The sequence below is a fragment of the Somniosus microcephalus genome, chromosome 12 (assembly GCF_052327205.1).
Source record: "Somniosus microcephalus isolate GS21.2 chromosome 12, FLI_Smic_1.0, whole genome shotgun sequence".
NCBI classification, from domain to species: domain Eukaryota; kingdom Metazoa; phylum Chordata; class Chondrichthyes; order Squaliformes; family Somniosidae; genus Somniosus; species Somniosus microcephalus.
In genome coordinates this window covers 19725548-19745866 of record NC_140998.1, presented here as the reverse complement: position 1 = coordinate 19745866, position 20319 = coordinate 19725548, and the positions used below count along the sequence as shown (strand labels likewise).

The 20319-nt window shown below is 44.5% G+C and overlaps 1 protein-coding gene across 2 annotated transcripts in view; it reads right to left on the bottom strand.

Moving 5' to 3' along the window:
- The window catches only part of cep128 (centrosomal protein 128), a 428165-nt gene that overhangs the window by 331445 nt on the left and 76401 nt on the right, over positions 1–20319 (bottom strand). For both annotated transcript variants that reach the window (XM_086002651.1, XM_086002652.1), the window contains exon 9: positions 13581–13664. In XM_086002651.1, the coding sequence (XP_085858777.1) occupies positions 13581–13664 (84 nt within the window). The remainder of the gene's footprint in view (positions 1–13580; positions 13665–20319) is intronic.

Here is a 20319-nt window from a genome sequence, read left to right as displayed (position 1 = left end):
ATTTCTGGTATTCCCAATGAGATGAATTTTACTCCAGTAACTCCAGTCAATTCTCACTTAGTGGTCAATACTTTAAAGGCCTAGAAATTCAGTTGTTTGTGCCAGCTGCTAGCGCCTTAAGAGGAGGAGAAGTGGGGCGCTAAGCGGCTAGCGCCCGAACACGGCGCGATCTGTGCCTCTCGCGAAATTCAGTTAAGATTTAGCGGCGGCACAAAACCTTTGCACGCGCTCAGCTGCGCGCACAGATCCTGACGTCATTTCATGGCGCAACGCCCTTTGTGCGCCCCGAACCGGAAATTCAGTGGCGCTGCCCTTCTTTGCGCCTGGCGCCCCCAGCGACTGGTAGGGGGGGGAACGGTTCCCAGTCGCTTTGGGGTGCGGGGGGGTGCTATTTAAAGGGGACTCCTCCTGCAGTATAAGTGGCAGCCATTTTGTGCCAATCCTTCTGTGAGAGAGAGATATTTGGAGAGAGACAAAGGCAGAGAGCTTTCTGCTTTGACTCAGCGCTCGCACAGGTACTTGTGGCTTCAGGCCAGAGCTTTGCACTTGGATTTCACTTTCAGTGCCATAGCCTTGAGTCGATACATCTAATGGGGGCTGCAATGGGTGGAGACGTTGGCTTACTGCATTGCATTCAAGGGGCTCAGAGACGCCGTGAGAGAGTGCCAGTCATGGCCAGACGGAGAAGGGCCAACAGGCGTCGGCACAGGAGGCCTTACCCACCCAGGGTATACCGCCAGTAGTTCTCATATCTGAACATGTCTGAGGAGCAGTGTGTTCGGAGGCTGCGATTCAGAAGGGAGGTGGTCACTGAGGTCTGCCACCTGCTTCGCAGAGATCTGCAGCCACAGCTGAGGAGCAGGACGTCTCTGTGAAGGTGACGGTGGCTCTCAACTTCTTTTGCCACCGGTTCCTTCCAATCCACTACTGGGGACATTGCCAACATCTCCCAGTTCGCGGTACATTGCTGCATCCGCCAGGTGACCAATGCCCTTTTCAGAAGGAGACGTCAGTACATCTCCTTCCAAATCCCATTGCACGCTCTTGCTGCTTGTCCAGGGTCATGGGAAAGAATAGCAGCCTTCTCCATGGTCCTGGGCGTAGAACTGATGAACCAGCAATGGTCAGGCCTTGCTTCAGGGCTGCAGTGTGCACGGCGTGCCAGCCAAACAATTCCACCCTCCCCCTTTAAGAGCCAGCGTGTCTGCCTTCAATGAGCAGCTCGCCGCACCTGCGCTGCGCCCGCCCTCGGTGTTAGCGCCCCGGATCGCCGGCTTAGCGCCTAATGATAGTCGTGCATCGCCTGCTTTAGCGCAGCAGCAACCTCTTGGGGCGATGCAACTGAATATCGGCGAAGGTGGCGCTAAGTTGCACCGGGCGCAAAATTTAGCGAACGCCCGGCTGTAGCGCCCCAAACGTGGCTATACTGAATTTCTAGGCCTTTGTCTCATAATTTGCTGTCAAAATAACGGCGAGGCTAATGGCGCACGGCATTATTTATACGCAAATGCTACAGCAACTTCAGGCAATGGCAGATGCGAGGTTAAAGGCGGAAATCCAAAAGTTGCTATCCAAGGTGCACCGCTCCGCCATTAGCTTCGCGAAAATGGCAACTCGCCATCTGGCTCATCATTGAAAAGTATTGAATGGCGTGAAGTTGCTGTATTTGAGCGGTAATTACGAACTAAACTCGCCACAGAAAACTGAGTCATCCATTTCAGTCCATGTACCCCTTTAATGATGTGGTAACTGTTTATTACTGCCAGTCAACTTCTCTGGCACTGAACATTCATTATTACAAGTGTGGAGTCTCATTCCTTCACATTTTAATTGTTGTTGGAGAGATTTGAAAAATGTAAAAAAAAATTAAAGTTACTTTTCCATTCTGTCTCTTTTTCCAGTCTTTCAACTCCCTCTCTATTTCTCTTTCTGTACCTGATTTGGCATTGAATTCACCCATTTTAATTTACACTTCCTTCTCAGTCCTTGCGCTGTTAATTTCACAATCCTTTAATCTGATTGGTTATGGAGATTCGCAGTTGCTTGCCCCGTTCACTCAGGTCCCAGATGTCCGGTTTCCCCTCACTGCAATGTTTATCAGCTCGCACTTTCAGCAACTTGCCACCCAAAAACATTTAAAAATCTAAATGTGCAAGGGCAAGTCTAACTAACAGCAGACGCCGTTCGATTCACTCCTGCGGCAAATTATGGGCCAATGAGTTCTATTTGGCAATGATTTTAAAATTCAGTCGAAACAATTGCCATAAAATAAAGATAATCCCTCCAGTGATTTTACATTATTGCTGTTTGTTCACTTGTGAAAGAAAAGCAACAGCAGTGTCATTGCTTTAATATTCTACATACATTTACAAATTGAGGAAGCTTCATAACTTGAAAGCTCCATTAGCACAGAAAACAACTTTTTATTTAAGCACAATGCCAGTGTGCGACATTTCCCCCAATAATTCTGCAATCGTAACCTAACTGTCAGTATTTGCAAAGAACCCATTCTTCAGTCTATCTATAAATGATGCATACGTGCCTAAGTACAGTAATTATACCAATGATGGCAATGAAGTGTACAATATGTTCTTTAGAAACATAGAGAATTACATTCGAATTGTAGAATTACTGGATGAATCACTGGTGACTCATGAGTGAATGACAATACATTTATGTTGCGCCCATTACGAAACCTATGAGGTGGTCTCAAAAGTTCTCAGTGCAACCCCAAATTTACAGCAATTTCAGTTTTAGACAATATGCCACTATTTAACTTGTAAAAGCGAGGTCAGTAATCCATGGGTAATATTTCCAACATGGCCTTTGATTTTTACAATTCACTGGAAAAGCAACAGGGGAGCGTGCTATTTGTTACCCATCCTTATTTCAGCTCAGGGAGGCTGCTTATTTATCTGTGCCTGAAAAGTTTACTTCCCCTTGCAAATCCCACAAGCCTATTTAATATCTTGTAGCACAGATTAATAAATCATGCGTCAATTAAAGCATAATTGACTGTAGGGAAAGTTCCAGTGTCATAAATTTTCAATGAGAGGCTGCCAAGACCAAGAGTGTTAAACATTCAGCATCGTTTTTGGAGTGACCAAGAGAGCCAGAAAAGGTTACACACAACCGTGGGTCTTTTACTTCAGCCTCAAATATCCTGCGCAAGTTTTACCGAAAGGCAACATTTTGTGGCTTCTTATTTTTTACTCCAGATCTAAAAATTACAGGGAAAAATGCCATAGAGCACTTCACTGCCTTTCACCAAAAGCTAATTATCACTTTAAACTGAAGGAAACTCAAGGCAGGATATTTCAAAGACCACTAGCACCTTCCCGAAAATCAATCTCTCAAAGCTTCCTCTGCTTTTATAAGCATGATGAAACTCCCAAATCGCTAGTAAAAATTGTTAAACCAATTAACTAATTTCCAAAAATGGATCAGTCACAACTATTCTGAGTTTTCTTTTTAAATGTATTTTTTCCCCCTCCCTATTTGTTTTATACCCCCGCTGCCTAATGTCGTACACTTGCTTCTCCTTTAGAATCCTCGTTCTCTACCCCCCCCCCCAAGCCTCTCACCGAGATATCCTCACCTCTCCTCCCTCAGCCTCCGCACTGAGCGACTTCTCATCCTCACTAATTTCAATCTCCAGCTCAACTCACCTCGCCCTCTCTCAATTGATTTCGCTGCACTCCGGTCCTCCCTTCATCTCTCGCCTCCATGCCAACCCTCCTACCCATATTCACAGCCACTCCATGGCCCTTGCCATCTCACATGACCTCTCGACTCCCATCATCGCAATCATAGACAAGGCCATCTTCGATCACTTCCTTGGATCTCTCACCACTCGTGCCCTCATAGCCGCTTCACAGATGTCTTCGAAGCGGAGCAACGAAGGTTCACCAGATTGATCCCTGGGATGAGAGGGTTGTCCTACGAGGAGAGATTGGGCCTATACTCACTGGAGTTTAGAAGAACGAAAGGTGATCTCATTGAAACATAAAAGATTGAGGGAATTAACAGGGTAGATGTTGAGAGACTGTTTCCCCTGGCTGGAGAGTCTAGAACTAGGGAGCATAGTCTCAGGATAAGGGGTCGGCCTTTTAAGACTGAGATGGAGGAGGAATTTCTTCACTCAGAGGGTTGTGAATCTTTGGAATTCTCTACCTCAAAGGGCTGTGAATGCTGAGTTGTTGAGTATATTCAAGGCTGAGATAGATTTTTGGACTCTCGGGGAATCAAGGGATATGGGGATAGGGCAGGAAAGTGGAGTTGATATAGATAATCAGCTCGAAGGGCCGTATGGCCTACTCCTGCTCCTAATTCTTATGTTCTTCCAACCATACTTCCTTCTGCGTCCACCCCTGGAAAAAATACTCTCCTCAAAGCCACTGCATTTTCAAACTCCCAACCATCTAACCTTCAGCGCTCCATTCGTCACAGCACTTCTAAAGCTGTTGATATGCTCAATCACTCCATCACCTATTTGAACAAAATGTACATCCCATTCACTTTCCTTCACCTTTAGGTGAATTGCTGAATGCAGAATATTTTGTTTTAGAAATATCTTGTAGTGTAAACACTATCGAAACAGCCCACAAACCAAACACACCACACTATTGATGAAGCTATTCTAAGACTTGATAAAGACCATGAGGCCACTTTTGGGACTTTTGACACAAAGTGAGATGTGATGAGTAAAAGTATCCAAAATTACAATTTAAAAAGTGCGAATAATCCAGCTCACCTACTCCACAAATTAAGATATTTCATAATAAATGATATGAATAATTCACACATTATCACCTGCAGGTTTTTTTTTTAAATTTGAATTATCCCTTTGAAAGCTGAAACCTATATATTGGTTGGAGACTAGCCATTTGTTGGAAACATCTGGTCACAACTGCCCACTAACTGATGTTGGTATACAGGAAACTCTTTATTATCCGGCACCAACGGGACCGGCGTGGTGCCGGTTTATTAAAGTCCGGATTACAGAGAGGTATCGTTAAAAGGTACGAGAGCTCCGTACACAGCAACAAATCCAGGCTTCCCTGTTGCTTAGCAACATGTGCAGGAACTCTGGCCACAGACCAAGCGTCCCTGTTGCTTAGCAACAAGTGCACGAACCCCAGTTACACAACCACAGATCCAGGAACTGCCACTAATATGAAGTAAAACTTACCTGAACCTACTCCTGAATTTTGCCGGTTAACAGAGATTTCCGGTTATTTAGGTGCCGGTTAAAAGAGAGTTTCCTGTATAATGCTTCAGTATCAGCAGGCAACAAAATGGAGTTGAGTACTTACTTCAGAAAATCAAATCAATACACACTACTCTTAATTCAACCATTTCATTCAAATCAAGTGACAATTCAAGCTTTTGTAAAGCATCTAATTCCTACTTTGTTGAGTTATTCACACTGTGTAATTCAAACTATTTAATAATACAATTTTATTTAACGCAAAAACAACTGCGAATTATCAGGAGTCGACAATTTCTTTGGAAAGATAACCAATGTTCCCTGTAAGCTGCGCTTTGTTCTGCGTGGCCCGTTCCTTTTAGTGTGCAGTCCATTTAAATTTCCGCGCATGCGCGGTATTTGCAATGGAGAAGCCGATGGACGGCCTGCGCGGGACCTTTCCCGCTACTGCGTGGCTTAGAGGGAACATTGCTTACAACTGCGTAAATAAAAAAAAACCTCTGAATTTAAAGCAGACCATCAGATCCTCCTCCTTTAACTGGATAATTCGCCAGGAATTATCTCTTATCTTCTGTATGGAACGTCCCAACCATCAACATTGTATTTGTATAAACCTCACTAATGTCACAATAAAATAATCTTCTATGGACATTAATTGGCACTACAAATTGACTCTGGAACCCTCTAAACTTTGGCACAAAGCCAACTAACTTGAACAACAAAGCACCTTCCCTTAACATTCAATATATGGCAGACACTGCTTAAAGCAGAAACTAGGGGAAGGTACAGCAATAGTACATGGCCTGGGTGGATCAAGGTATTACAGGAAACTTTGTGCTATCCGGAGGTTGAATGTCCGGCAGCTTCGATCTAACGGCAGAAATCAGCAGCCGTTTTAGTTAGTTTTTTTTTCTTCTCCTAGCATTCTTTTCACAGGCAGGCTCTGGAAAGCGTCTTTGTAGCTTAGCAACAGCTTCAGAGACGCTTCCAAGCTACTGGGCCGAGTGTTTACAAGCTGTTGCTGAGCAACTGTGTTTGTGGTCAGATACGGCAGGCTCTAGAAAGCGTCTCTGTATCTTAGCAACAGCTTCAGAGACGCTTCCAAGCCACGGGCCGAGTGCTGACAAGCTGTTGCTAAGCAACAGTCTTTGTTGTCAGACACGGAGGTGAAAAGCTCCTATCTGATAACATTGACGCTGCTCTATCCGGAAGTTTTGAGGTCCCGTGGGTGCCGGATAGCACAAAGTTTCCTGTATTGAGCTGCAATCCCTGCACACAGCGACTGCGAGACGTTTGAGCAACAGATCTGATACGAGTTGAAGCAAAAATCACACCAGTTTATAAACAAACCATTGCTTAAAAAAATAATTAGGACTGTATTTTTCTTTCAGATTAGCAGGAATTTGTAGAACATCTCTCATAAGGGAGGTGCTTTATAGTGAGGAGAAGAGAGAGCAGGGACACGAAAGGTCAAGGGCGAGATGGAGGAAAATTTAAAAAGATAGGTATTTAAAGTGGCTTTTGAAGAACATGAGGGAAGAAGGAATGTGGAGTTGATTTAGGGACAGAGTTGCAGAGGACAGGAGCGTAGTGATTAAAAGATTAATCAGAAAAAGCAGAGAAGAAACTTTAAGCCAGAGTTCCAGAGGATGCTTGCTTGGGCATATGGTTGGAAGATATGAGAAAGGGTGAAGCCATGGAGGGATCTGTAAATTAGGACAAGAATCTTGAAACTAATGCTTTGAGAGTGAGGACTAGGCACCCAATAGAGTGGAGCAAGCACAGGGATAATAGAAGTACACAATCTGCTGTGTATAAGAACACAGCCTGCAGAACTTTCCTTCATCTGGAGTCTCTGAAGGATGGAGGAAGAGAGACTAATGAGGGAAGGCAGTCAAGAAATGAATCCTCAATGCAATGAAGGCATAGATTAGGGATTCAGCGAGTGGAGGGAGAAGGGCAAGGGTCCTGGACTGGCAACCCAGAGGCCATGAATTCAAATCCCATCATGGCAAGCCATGAAGCTGAATTCAATAAATCTCGTCATTTGTGGGCTGAAAAACAACCATGAAAAGCTTTGAGATTATCGGAAAAACACAGCAAATTCGGTGATGTCCTTCGGGAGGGAAACTTGGCACCCCCACCTGGTATGGCCTAAATGTCACTCCAGTCCCCACTATGTCGTTCCACTCTCAATAGCCTCAGGCAACTGGAGATGGGTAATGAATACTGTCTTACCGTTTCACCTATATCCCAACAACCAACTCAGAGAGCTAACCTGGCTATCATTGGGAATTTAAAATGGTGAGAGATGTAGATGGAAGCAGGTTATTTAACTTGGACTGCGTATTGACCAGCGGAGACAGGTACAAAATGATAAAGGCTTGCGAGACCATAGATTAGAAAACAATTAATATACAGGGTACTGAATATGTGCAGCAAAAGCAGATGAGGCGTAATTGATGAACTCATTCAAATACATGGCTCGGTGTCAAATTTTGTTGATAATCGCTCCCGTGAAGCACTTTGGGACGTTTTACTTCTTTAAAGGCGCTATACAAATGCAATTTGTTGTTCTGTATTGTCTGTGGAAGGAGTGGGACTGATGCACGGCCTTTTCTTATTTTTATGTTCCACCTTATTTGACCTTCTGGGTCGCTTAAGCTGCGTATGTAAACTCAGCTCCCTCACGGAGTCATTGCGAAGAACTCCACATCAGTTTCACCTCCCCCATTTATAAAATATATTTACACAAAACTATATTCATTTTTTGGATTTTTTTTTTTTTTTTTAAAAAGGGTGCAGACGATGAAATTTGTTGTGCAGAACATAAACCACGAACATACGAAAAGAGTGGGAAAAGACCATCAGACTCCTCCTATCTAGATAGAGTGCAACCACATATTGACCACCCCCTAACTATGCAATCTCCAGGAGAGCCAGAAGAACTGCATCCAATTCATAAAAACTGACTTCCAATGGCAAATCGAGCTACACTCAAGGAGACACTGTATAGTCCCAGCTAATAACAATTTATCCGCTATAACTGAAACATGTCCTCTTCTTTCAGAAGCCTGGTAAGTTTCCTTTCAAAGGGACTCCAGGTAAATCCATACCCGCATCTAGCCTAACTGCTTTTGACATGCAGTTATTTATGTCCACAAACACAGCAGCCAATTTGTACACTGCAAAGTCCTACAAATAGCAAATAAGATGAATGACCAGTCAATCGGTTTTGTTTGGTGCTGCTGGTTGAGACAGAAATGTCAAAGAACTCCATTGCTCTTCCAATAGTGCCACCTAGAGCCTCGGTTTAACATCTCATTCGAACGACTGCACCTCCGACAGGGCAGTGCTCCCACCGTACTGTACTGAAGAGTCATGTTAAATTATCTGCAGTGTGACTTGAACCCGCGGCTGTCTGACGGAGAGGCGCGTGCACTACCAACTGAGTCAACCACCTTCTTCCCCTTGTTCTTTTCCTTCTCCATACAACAGATACCTAGTGATCCACGCAAAACATTTCTTCATTTTTAGTAGTGTTCAAGTCCAAAACTAGGGGACATAAATGGAAGATAGTCACTAATAAATCCAATCAGGAATTCAGGAGATACACCTTTACTCAAAGTGGTGAGAATGTGGAACTCTCTACCATATGGAGAGGTTGAGGCGAATAGCATAGATGCATTTAAAGGGAAGCTAGATAAACACGTGAGGGAGAAAGGAATAGAAGGATATGTTGAGAGGATGAGAAGCTGGAAGGAGGCTCACATGGAGCACAGCGGCGGCGGAGCGAGTACAAAAGCGGCGGCAGACCAGGTAGGCCCCACAGCGGCGGCGGACCTGGGAGAAGCGGCGGCGGCGGAGCGAGTACAAAAGCGGCGGCAGAGCAGGTAGGCCCCACAGCGGCGGCGGACCTGGGAGAAGCGGCGGCGGCGGAGCGAGTATAAAAGCGGCGGCAGAGCATGTAGGCCCCACAGTGGCGGCGGACCTGGGAGAAGCGGCGGCGGCGGAGCGAGTATAAAAGCGGCGGCAGAGCAGGTAGGTTTACCAATCTCAGAGCGGTAGAGAGAGAAGTAAGAAGTAATCGAAGTGTGACGTCACCAGAAAGCAGGTAAGTGATTGGTTGGTGAGTATTTCTCTCTCTCTCCTTTTTTCCAAACTTAAACTCTGTGGTTTATAGTTTCGAAGCTCTCTGTGGTGTAGCGGGGACTGTTGGTAACCAAGGGCCCTCGAGTATATCATTTAATTGGTGGTATTGATTTGATTTAATTTCATTTAAATTAAATTAATTAAAGGGCAAGTCATGGCAGGACAGCTCGGCCCCATAGTGTGCTCTTCCTGCACTATGTGGGAAATCAGGGACACTTCCTGTGTCCCTGACAACCATGTGTGCAGGAAGTGTATCCAGCTGCAGCTACTGGCAGACCGCATTGCGGCGCTGGAGCTCCGAATGGATACATACTGAGCATTCGCGATGCTGAGAACGTCGTGGATAGCATGTTTAATCAGTTGGTCACACCGCAGTAAAGGTTGCACAGGCAGAAAGGGAATGGGTGACCACCAGGCAGATTAGTAGGCGCAGGCAGGTAGTGCAGGAGTCCCGTGGTCATCCCCCTCTCAAACAGATATACCACTTTGGATATTGTTGAGGGGGATGGCTTATCAGAGGAAGGCAGCAGCAGCCAACTTTCTGGCACCAGGGGTGGTTCTGCTGCACAGGACGGGAGGAAAAAGAGGGGTAGAGCTATAGTAATAGGGGATTCTATTGTAACGGGAATAGATAGGCGTTTCTGCGGCCGCAAACGAGACTCCAGGATGGTGTGTTGCCTCCCTGGTGCAAGGGTCAAGGATGTCTCGGAGCGGCTGCAGAACATTTTGGAAGGGGAGGGTGAACAGCCAGTTGTCGTGGTACATATTAGGTAAAATACGGGATGAGGTCCTAAAAGCTGAATATAGGGAGGTATATTAAAAAATAGGACCTCAAAAAGGTAGTAATCTCAGGATTGCTACCAGTGCCACGTGTTAGGCAGAGTAGAAATAGAAGGATATTTCAGCTGAATACGTGGCTAGAGGAATGGTGCAAGGGGGAGGGATTCAAATTCCTGGGACATTGGAACCGGTTCTGGGGGGAGGTGGGACCAGTACAAACCAGACGGTTTGCACCTGGGCAGGACCGGGACCGATGTCCTAGGGGGGAGTGTTTGCTAGTGTTCGGGGGGAGGGTTTAAACTAAAATGGCAGGGGGTTGGGAACCTGAGCAGGGAGACAGAGGAAAGGGAAACAAGGATAGAAGCAAAAGACAGGAAGGAGAAAAGCAAAGGTGGCAGTCAGAGAAATCAAGGGTTTAAATCAAACATGGCTACAGTAAATAATAATTCTAAAAGATCTAACAGCGTAAAAAAAACAAGCCTGAAGGCTTTGTGTCTTAATGCAAGGAGCATTCGTAATAAGGTGGATGAATTAGCTGCGCAAATAGAGGTAAACGAATATGATATGATTGGGATTACGGAAACATGGCTCCAGGATAACCAAGGCTGGGAACTCAACATCCAGGGGTATTCAATATTCAGGAAAGATAGGCAAAAAGGAAAAGGAGGTGGGGTAGCATTGCTGGTTAAAGAGAGGATTAACACAATTGTAAGGAAGGATATTAGCTCTGATGATGTGCCAAACAGTAATGCAGAGGTTGGGGATGGCATTAAAAGGGAAATTAGAGAAGCGTGCAATAAGGGCACAGATGTTATCATGGGTGACTTTAATCTACATATAGATTGGGCTAACCAAATTACTAACAATACTGTGGAGGAGGAATTCCTGGAGTGTATACGGGATGGTTTCCTGGACCAATATGTCGAGGAACCAACTCGAGATCAGGCCATCTTAGACTGGGTATTATGTAATGAGAAAGGATTAATTAGCAATCTTGTTGTGCGAGGCCCCTTGGGGAGGAGCGATCATAATATGATCGAATTCTTCATTAAGATGGAGATTGAAGTAGCTGACACAGAGGCTAGGGTCCTGAATTTAAATAAAGGAAACTACGATGGTATGAGGCGCGAGTTGGGTAGGATGGATTGGGGAATGTCACTCAAAGGGTTGACGGTGGATAGGCAATGGCAAACATTCAAAGATCGCATGGATGAACTACAGAATTTGTTCATCCCAGTTTGGCATAAAAAGAAAACAAAAAAGGTGACTCAACCGTGGCTAACAAGGGATATCATAAGATCCAAGGAGAGGACATATAAATTGGCCAGAAAAAGCAGTAAACCTGAGGACTGGGAGCAGTTTAAGATTCAGCAAAGGAGGACAAAGGGATTAATTAAGAGGGGGAAAATAGAGTATGAGAGTAAGCTTGCAGGGAACATAAAAACTGACTGTAAAAGCTTTTATAGATATGTGAAGAGAAAAAGAATGGTGAAGTCAAGCGTAGGTCCCTTGCAGTCAGAATCAGGGGAATTTATAATGGGGAACAAAGAAATGGCAGACCAATTAAATACATACTTTGGTTCTGTCTTCACAAAAGGAGGACACAAATAACCTCCCAGAGATGTTGGGGAACATAGGGTCTAAGGAGAGGGAGGAACTGAACGAAATCAGTATTTGTAGGGAAATGGTGTTAGGGAAATTGACGGGATTGAAGGCCGATAAATCCCCAGGGCCTGATAATCTACATCCTAGGGTACTTAAGGAAGTGGCCCTAGAAATAGTAGATGCATTGCTGGTCATCTTCCAAAATTCTTTAGACTCTGGAACAGTACCCATGGATTGGAGGGTAGCTAATGTTACCACACTATTCAAAAAAGGTGGCAGAGAGAAAACAGGGAATTATAGACCGGTAAGCCTGACATCGGTAGTGGGGAAATTGCTAGAGTCCATTATAAAAGATGTAATAGCAGAGCACTTGGAAAACAGTGACAGGATCGGACAAAGTCAACATGGATTTACAAAAGGTAAATCGTGCTTGACTAATCTACTGAAATTTTTTGAGGATGTAACTGGTGGAATAGATGAGGGAGAACCAGTGGATGTGGTGTATTTGGACTTTCAGAAGGCTTGCGGTAAGGTCCCGCATAAGAGATTAGCGTGTAAAGTTAAGGCACATGGGATTGGGGGCAAGGTATTGGCTTGGATAGAGAACTGGTTGGCAGATAGAAAGCAAAGAGTTGGAATAAACTGGTCTTTTTCCGAGTGGCAGGCAGTGACTAGTGGGGTACCACAGAGATCGGTCCTAGGACCCCAGCTATTCACAATATATATTAATGATCTAGACAAGGGAAATAGATGTAATACCTCCAAGTTTGCAGACGACACAAAGCTGGGTGGACGTGTGTGCTGTGAGGAGGATGCCGAGAAACTCCAGTATGATTTGGACAGGTTGGGTGATTGGGCAGAAGCATGGCAGATGCAATATAATGTGGATAAATGCGAGGTTATCCACTTTGGTGTCAAAAACAGGAAGGCAGATTATTATCTGAATGGCAATAGATTGGGAGAAGGGGAAGTGCAACGAGACCTGGGTGTCCTTGTGCACCAGTCGCTGAAGGTAAGCATGCAGGTGGTAACGAAGGCAAATGGTATGTTGGCCTTCGTAGCGAGAGGGTTCGAGTACAGGAACAAGGAAGTCTTGCTGCAGTTGTACAGGGCCTTGGTGAGACCACACCTTGAGTATTGTGTGCAGTTTTGGTCGCCTTATCTGAGGAAGGATGTTCTTGTCATGGAGGGAGTGCAGCGAAGAATCAACAGGCTGATACCTGGGATGGCAAGAATGACATATGAGGAGAGATTGGGTCGATTGGGCTTATACTCGCTGGAGTTTAGAAGCATGAGAGGGGCTCTCATTGAAACTTATAAAATTCTAACAGGACTGGACAGACTAGATGCAGGAAGGATGTTCCCGATGGCCGGGGAGTCCAGAACCAGGGGTCACAGTCTAAGGAGAAGGGGTAAGCCATTTAGGACAGAGATGAGGAGGAATTTCTTCACCCAGACAGTGGTGAACCTGTAGAATTCTCTACCACAGAAGGCAGTAGAGGCCAATTCATTAAATATATTCAAGAAGGAGTTAGATATATTTCTTAAGGCTAAAGGGATCAAGGGATATGGAGAGAAGGCAGGGACAGGGTACTGAATTTGGATGATCAGCCATGATCTCATTGAATGGTGGAGCAGGCTCGAGGGGCCGAATGGCCTACTCCTATCTTCTATGTTTCTAAACACCATAGACTTGTTGGACGAATGGCCTGTTTCTGTGCTGTAAAATTCTATATAAGTAACACACAATGTTTTCCTCTTATAACCATTAAAGAATTCAAACTGGGACTTTTTTTCAGCCAAGGAAACATAATCAGTAAAAACATTAACGTACCAGGGACTTTTCCTCTTCAGATCTTGAAAGTTTACTCGCCATCCCTTCCAGCTCATTATTTTTAACATTGCGTTTCTTCAACTCCTTTTTAAAAACAAACACACAGCAAAAGTTATATTTCCAAATATTGCAAGCTGCAAAGTTCAAATAGAACATGATTCTTAAAAGGGAAGCAAAGCTGAGGAAGAGAGAGCACTTTCTGTTTCAAGTATTCAAATGGCAGTGTGGAAACAATACACAAATGTTTGCAGATCCCCCATAGGTTTGCATAAGGTGAGATAGAGGGACATGCTACTTTGTAGTAGCGGGGATAACATCTGAGCCACAGATTTACAGTGACTGGAAGAAACAAATTCCATTTTTATTAAGTGGTATCCTTGGATTTAACTGATGCTTTTGGAATTGAATTCCACAATTCTGTGAAAGCTGTAAATAAGTGAACTATATTTCATAAATAACAACAGAAAATGCTGGAAAAACTCAGCAGGTCAGGCAACATCCGTGGAGAGAAATTTGAGTTGACGTTTCGGGTCGAACCGAAACGTCAACTCAAATTTGTCTCCACGGATGTTGCCTGACCTGCTGAGTTTTTCCAGCATTTTCTGTTGTTATTTCGGATTTCCAACATCTGCAGTATTTTGCTATCGAACTATATTTCATAAAATTCATTTACCTATGCAAAGGATTTTATTCCTTAAAACTTTTAAAGCTGAGAAGGTATGCTAGATGTACTGGTTTGAGTCAGATGCCTAGTGTTTAGTAATAGTGGATAGGGTGATGGGCTTCAGCTACATGGGGTGGGGGAGGGAGGGGGCGGTGGATCTGTGCTTTGCTAGAAGTAGAGTGCGGTCCTAGAGCTTGGCAAAAGTGTGATGGGGCTGACTGGGATTTAAGAACATTATGGGCCGTAATTTGCAGCCCCTACGGTGTGTACGAGGTGCGCACATGCCCGTAAGGGCCATGCAAGTTCCGGGTTTAGTCATGCGCTGCGCTGTCAAGGACCCTCTTGACAGATCGTACGAATCCCTGGGAAAAAGGCAGCCGCGGGCGGAGAGTTGGGCTATCTGCCCAACTTGTGCCTAGCGAATGACCTTGAAATTCTTACGTTTGGTAAAAGCAGGCGTACGGCCAGCTTTTAACAGCGAATGAGTTTTAAAAAAGAAAAAGAAAATTTTAGCAATAATTTATACATTTAAAACCTGTGAAATAAGATAAGTTTATTTTTCGCCCCTTTAAAACATGTAAATTTATTTTTCAAAAAATTAAATTTGTGTTAAATATTTAATTAAATGCCATTTTAATTAATTTTAAGTGATTTTTTTATTTATTTATTTATTTGCAGTGTAATAAATGTATATATTGGGGTACTCCCAATCATACTTATGGGGTTTCTGTACATGAAGGGAATCCCCATAAGCATGAATGGGGACTCCCTTCTGTCATTCGTTGGCGAACAGCATACGCCCTGGGATACGTGGGCTTCTTCCCGCGAGGACCCGGAAAGGCCCAGGACCGCGAGTCTCCGTACCTCCCGGACCACCAGGTACGTGGGCATTTTATTTGCAGATCGGATGCATTACCCCGCGGAAAGCCTCCGACCGCAAACTCAGGGCAAAAAATAGGAGCAGGAGTAGGCCATAAGGCCCCTCGAGCCGACGTGTCCTAATGATAAAAACACAAGATATTAGTTACGAGTCCTTGTCGGCTTTCAACATTCACCTCATTTTTTTAAATTTTTTATAAAAGAACCAAAATTAGGATGAGAAAAGATCTCAGCTTAGTATGCTTTCTGACATTTATAGGTATTTAAAATTTGTACACCAAGGATAAGGGGTAAGCCATTTAGGACTGAAATGAGGAGGAATTTCTTCACCCAGAGAGTGGTGAACCTGTGGAATTCTCTGCCACAGAGGGCGGTGGAGGCCAGTTCATTAAATATATTCAAGACGGAGTTGGATATACAGGTAGACTATCCTTTATCCGAAAACCTCGGGACCAGCCGTGTTTCGGTTTTCGGAAAATTTCGGAAGGTATTTTATAAGACTGGGAAATTTGTCGGGGGTGGGTCGGCGGGAGTCAGGGTCGGCGGGGGGGGGGGGGGTCGGCGGTCGGGGTCGTGCGCCACTCTGGTCATGTCGTGCGCACGACTTACGCTGAACGAAAAAACCTTCGGTTTTTAGAGGGTTTCGGTTTTCGGAAGTTCGGATAAAAGGTAGTCTACCTGTATTTCTTAAGGCTAAAGGGATCAAAGGATATGGGGAGAAGGCAGGGACAGGGTACTGAATTTGGATGATCAGCCACGATCTCATTGAATGGCGGAGCAGGCTCGAAGGGCCGAATGGCCTACTCCTGCACCTATCTTCTATGTTTCTATGCAATCATTAATCGGTCATTTTTTTCCTCACAGTCGCACATTTCCACAGGTAGTCTCAAGAGTTACACTTTTATCAAATTAACAGTCAGCTCTACGTCAAAATTTCAAACAACAGGTTTTGTTAAAGACCGAGAAAAGCATTCAACCACAGGAGCCAATTTTCTAGGTGTCTGTCCTCATCACAGTTGCCATGCCATCTTATTTAGAGAAAAAATAAGTTGTAACATCTACACTTTAAGCACCAGAGACAAAATGTAACTTTTTAAAAATAAATTCATCATGCCACCACTGTCGAAACAGAAAATCTGTTCATCTCAAATATGCACAAGTATTCTTTATATTAAAATCCCTTGCTTTTATAAATTACAAACAACCTATGCTATAAAACACTACGGGGGAAAATTCAGTTGCTTTGCGCCTTCCGTTAGCGCCCTAAGAGTGCGTTAATGGGGCGCAAAGCAACTAGTGCCCGGGCGCGTCGATGTTTGCGCAGCTCGCGAAATTGACCAGAAATTTTGCGGCAGCGCTAAACACTACCGCCACGCAGGTCGTGACGTCAGTCGCGCATGCAACACCCCAGTAGCGCCCCCAGATCGGATATTGAGTGGCGCCCCCTGTCTTACCGCCTGCCGCTAGCAACAACAGGTTGAGGGGAGCGTTTTGCAGTTGGGAAAGGACTGGAGGAGCACTGTTTAAAGGCCACCGCTTCCTGCCTTTTTCTGTCGGCGACATTTTTGCACCATGCATTCTGAGAGACACACACACTCTTCTGGACAGATTCAACACTGTGTGAAGCAGTTTTGGGTACTGAGCAGCACTTTGCAGGTTCATTTAGATTTGACCTTCCTTGCATCGATTTAGAAGTGAATATGGGGGCTGCACGCTGAGCTCTTTCCCTGGTCCTCTCCATTGTTCTTTCCAGCAGATTTGATGTACTGGTCTCTCTAGGCCGAGATTAAGGGCTGCAAAGAGCAGGGTGTGGATGGAGAGCAAGATCATAGAAACATAGAAGATAGGAGCAGGAGTCGGCCATTTGGCCCCTCGAGCCTGCTCCGCCATTCAATGAGATCATGGCTGATCATCCAAGTTCAGTACCCGGTCCCTGCTTTCTCCCCATACTCCTTGATCCCTTTAGCCTTAAGAAATATATCCAACTCCTTCTTGAATATATTTAATGAATTGGCCTCTACTGCCTTCTGTGGTAGAGAATTCCACAGGTTCACCACTCTCTGGGTGAAGAAATTCCTCCTCATTCCTGTCCTAAAAGGCCTACCCCTTATCCTTAGACTGTGACCCCTGGTTCTGGATTCCCCGACCATCGGGAACATCCTCCCTGCATCTAGTCTGTCCAGTCCTGCCAGAATGTTATAAGTTTCAATGAGATCCCCTCTCATTCTTCTAAACTCCAGCGAGTACAAGCCCAATCGACCCAATCTCTCCTCATACGTCATTCCTGCCATCCCAGGTATCAGCCTGGTGAATCTTCGCTGAACTCCTTCCATGGCAAGAACATCCTTCCTCAGATAAGGCGACCAAAACTGCACACAATACTCCAGATGTGGTCTCACCAAGGCCCTCTACAACTGCAGCAAGACATCCTTGTTCCTGTACTCAAACTCTCTCGCTATGAAGACCAACATACCATTTGCCTTCTTAACCGCCTGCTGCACCTGCATGCTTACCTTCAGCGACTGGTGCACAAGGACACCCAGGTCTCGTTGCACTTCCCCTTCTCCCAATCTATTGCCATTCAGGTAATAATCTGCCTTCCTGTTTTTGACACCAAAGTGGATAACCTCACATTTATCCACGTTATATTGCATCTGCCATGCTTCTGCCCAATCACCCAACCTGTCCAAATCATCCTGTAGTCTCTCGCCATCCTCCTCACAGCACACACGCCCACCCAGCTTTGTGTCGTCTGCAAATTTGGAGATATTACATCTAGTTCCCTTGTCTAGATCATTAATATATATTGTGAATAGCTGGGGTCCAAGGACCGATCCCTGCAGTACCCCAGTAGTCACTGCCTGCCACTCGGAAAAAGACCCATTTATTCCAACTCTTTGCTTTCTATCTGCCAACCAGTTCTCTATCCAAGTCAATACCTTGCCCCCCAATCCCATGTGCCTTAACATTACACACTAATCTCTTATGTGGGACCTTATCGAAAGCCTTCTGAAAGTCCAAATACACCACATCCACTGGTTCTCCCTTATCTATTTTACTAGTTACATCCTCAAAAAATTCCAGTAGATTAGTCAAGCACGATTTACCTTTTGTAAATCCATGTGGACTTTGTCCGATCCTGTCACTGTTTTCCAAGTGCTCTGCTATTACATCTTTTATAATGGACTCTAGCAATTTCCCCACTACTGATGTCAGGCTTACCGGTCTGTAATTCCGTTTTCTCTCTGCCACCTTTTTTGAATAGTGGGGTAACATTAGCTACCCTCCAATCCATGGGTACCGTTCCAGATTCCATCGAATGTTGGAAGATGATCAGCAATGCATCTACTATTTCTAGGGCCACTTCCTTAAGTACCCTAGGATGTAAGTTATCAGGCCCTGGGGATTTATCGGCCTTTAATCCCATCAATTTCCCTAACACCATTTCCCTCCAAATACTGGTTTCTTTCAGTTCCTCCCTTTCATCAGACCCATGTTCCCCAACATTTCTGGGAGGTTATTTGTGTCCTCCTTTGTGAAGACAGAACCAAAATATGTATTTAATTGGTCTGCCATTTCTTTGTTCCCCATTATAAATTCCTTGATTCTGACTGCAAGGGACCTACGCTTGACTTCACCAATCTTTTTCTCTTCACATATCTATAAAAGCTTTTACAGTCAGTTTTTATGTTCCCAACCCTCCCCTTTAAGAACTGGCCTACGTCAGTGTGTCTGCGTTCCATTGCGGACAGACATCACGAGTTTCGCCAGCATTCTGAGGCAACGCCTTGCTCCTCGGTGTTAGCACCTTGAGAGGCGTGCAGCGCCTGATTTAGCTCTCCAATCACCTCCAGGGGTGATAGAAGCCAAGTTTGCAGTCGGAGGCGATAATTAACGTCAGGCGCTAAACTTTGCGCCTGGCCAGTAATTGCGCCCCAAACGGGACGATACCGAATTTCTCCCCCTAATGGTTTTTCACCTTTATCATGAAGCTACCAATTAGAATATAAAAATAATAAAGTCATAAGTACACGAACAAGGTGAGACTTGTATCAATGAGGACTAAAGTTCGCTGCAGTTATGTAAACATGGGATATGGTATTAAACAAGTTAAATCACGCTTATTTTTACCTAATCATTATCAGCATTTTAATGGCATTACCATTATTGATCAACTTCAGTGGAAGAGAAAAAGGCTGTCAAATAGGAGCAAAAGATTAGGAATATTTTTCAGGATAAGGTTGCAACCAAAATGATCAGTGACAAGATTTATTTGGGAGAAGTATAAAGCATCACGGAAGTTATTTAGAGTCTAGCCCCTGGACAAAGATGGTTACAGCAATAGTGATAGGATTAATGGCACTTTGAGACACATAACAGTGATTGCTAATATATCATGGGACTTAATGATTCGATCATCGAAAACCATTGCAGATGTAAGTATTGATATGGGCCATTTACCACATCTCAAAAAGATTTCCATGTACCTTCAAAAAGACAACTTTTGGTACAACATTTCAATACTATCATTAGATACCAAAAAATTAAGAGCACCACTCACAACATTAGGAAGGATGTCAAGGCCTTGGAGAAGGTGCAGAGGAGATTTACTGGAATGGTACCAGGCATAAGGTTCCGAGGGACTGCCTGCCTAAGAAGAAGGGTCTTCAGTTATATGAAGAGACATGCGAAGCTGGGATTGTTCTCCTTAGAGCAGAGAATGTTACAGGAAGATTTAATAGAGGCGTTCAAAATCATGAAGGGTTTTGATAGTTAATAAGGAGAAACTGTTTCCACTGGCAGAAGGGTCGGTAACCAGAGGACACAGATTTAAGCTAATTGGCAAGGGCCAGAGAGTAGCTGAGGAGAATTTCTTTTTACACAACAAGTTATTATGATCCAGGATTGCCCAAAAGGGCAGTGGAAGCAGATTCAATAGTAACTTCCAAAAGGGAATTGGATAAATACTTGAAGGGGAGAAGACTGCAGGACTATTGGAGAAAGAGCAAAGGAGTGGGACTAATGGGATAGCTCTTTCAAAGAGCCGGCACAGGCATGGTGGGCTGAATGATCTCCTTCTGTGCTGTAAGATTCTATGATATTATAACTTGAATTGACCATGACGAGGCTCAAAGAACTTCCATTCTCCCTAGTACTGTATACAGCGTTGAACACCACTTGGAAGAAGCAAGAAGG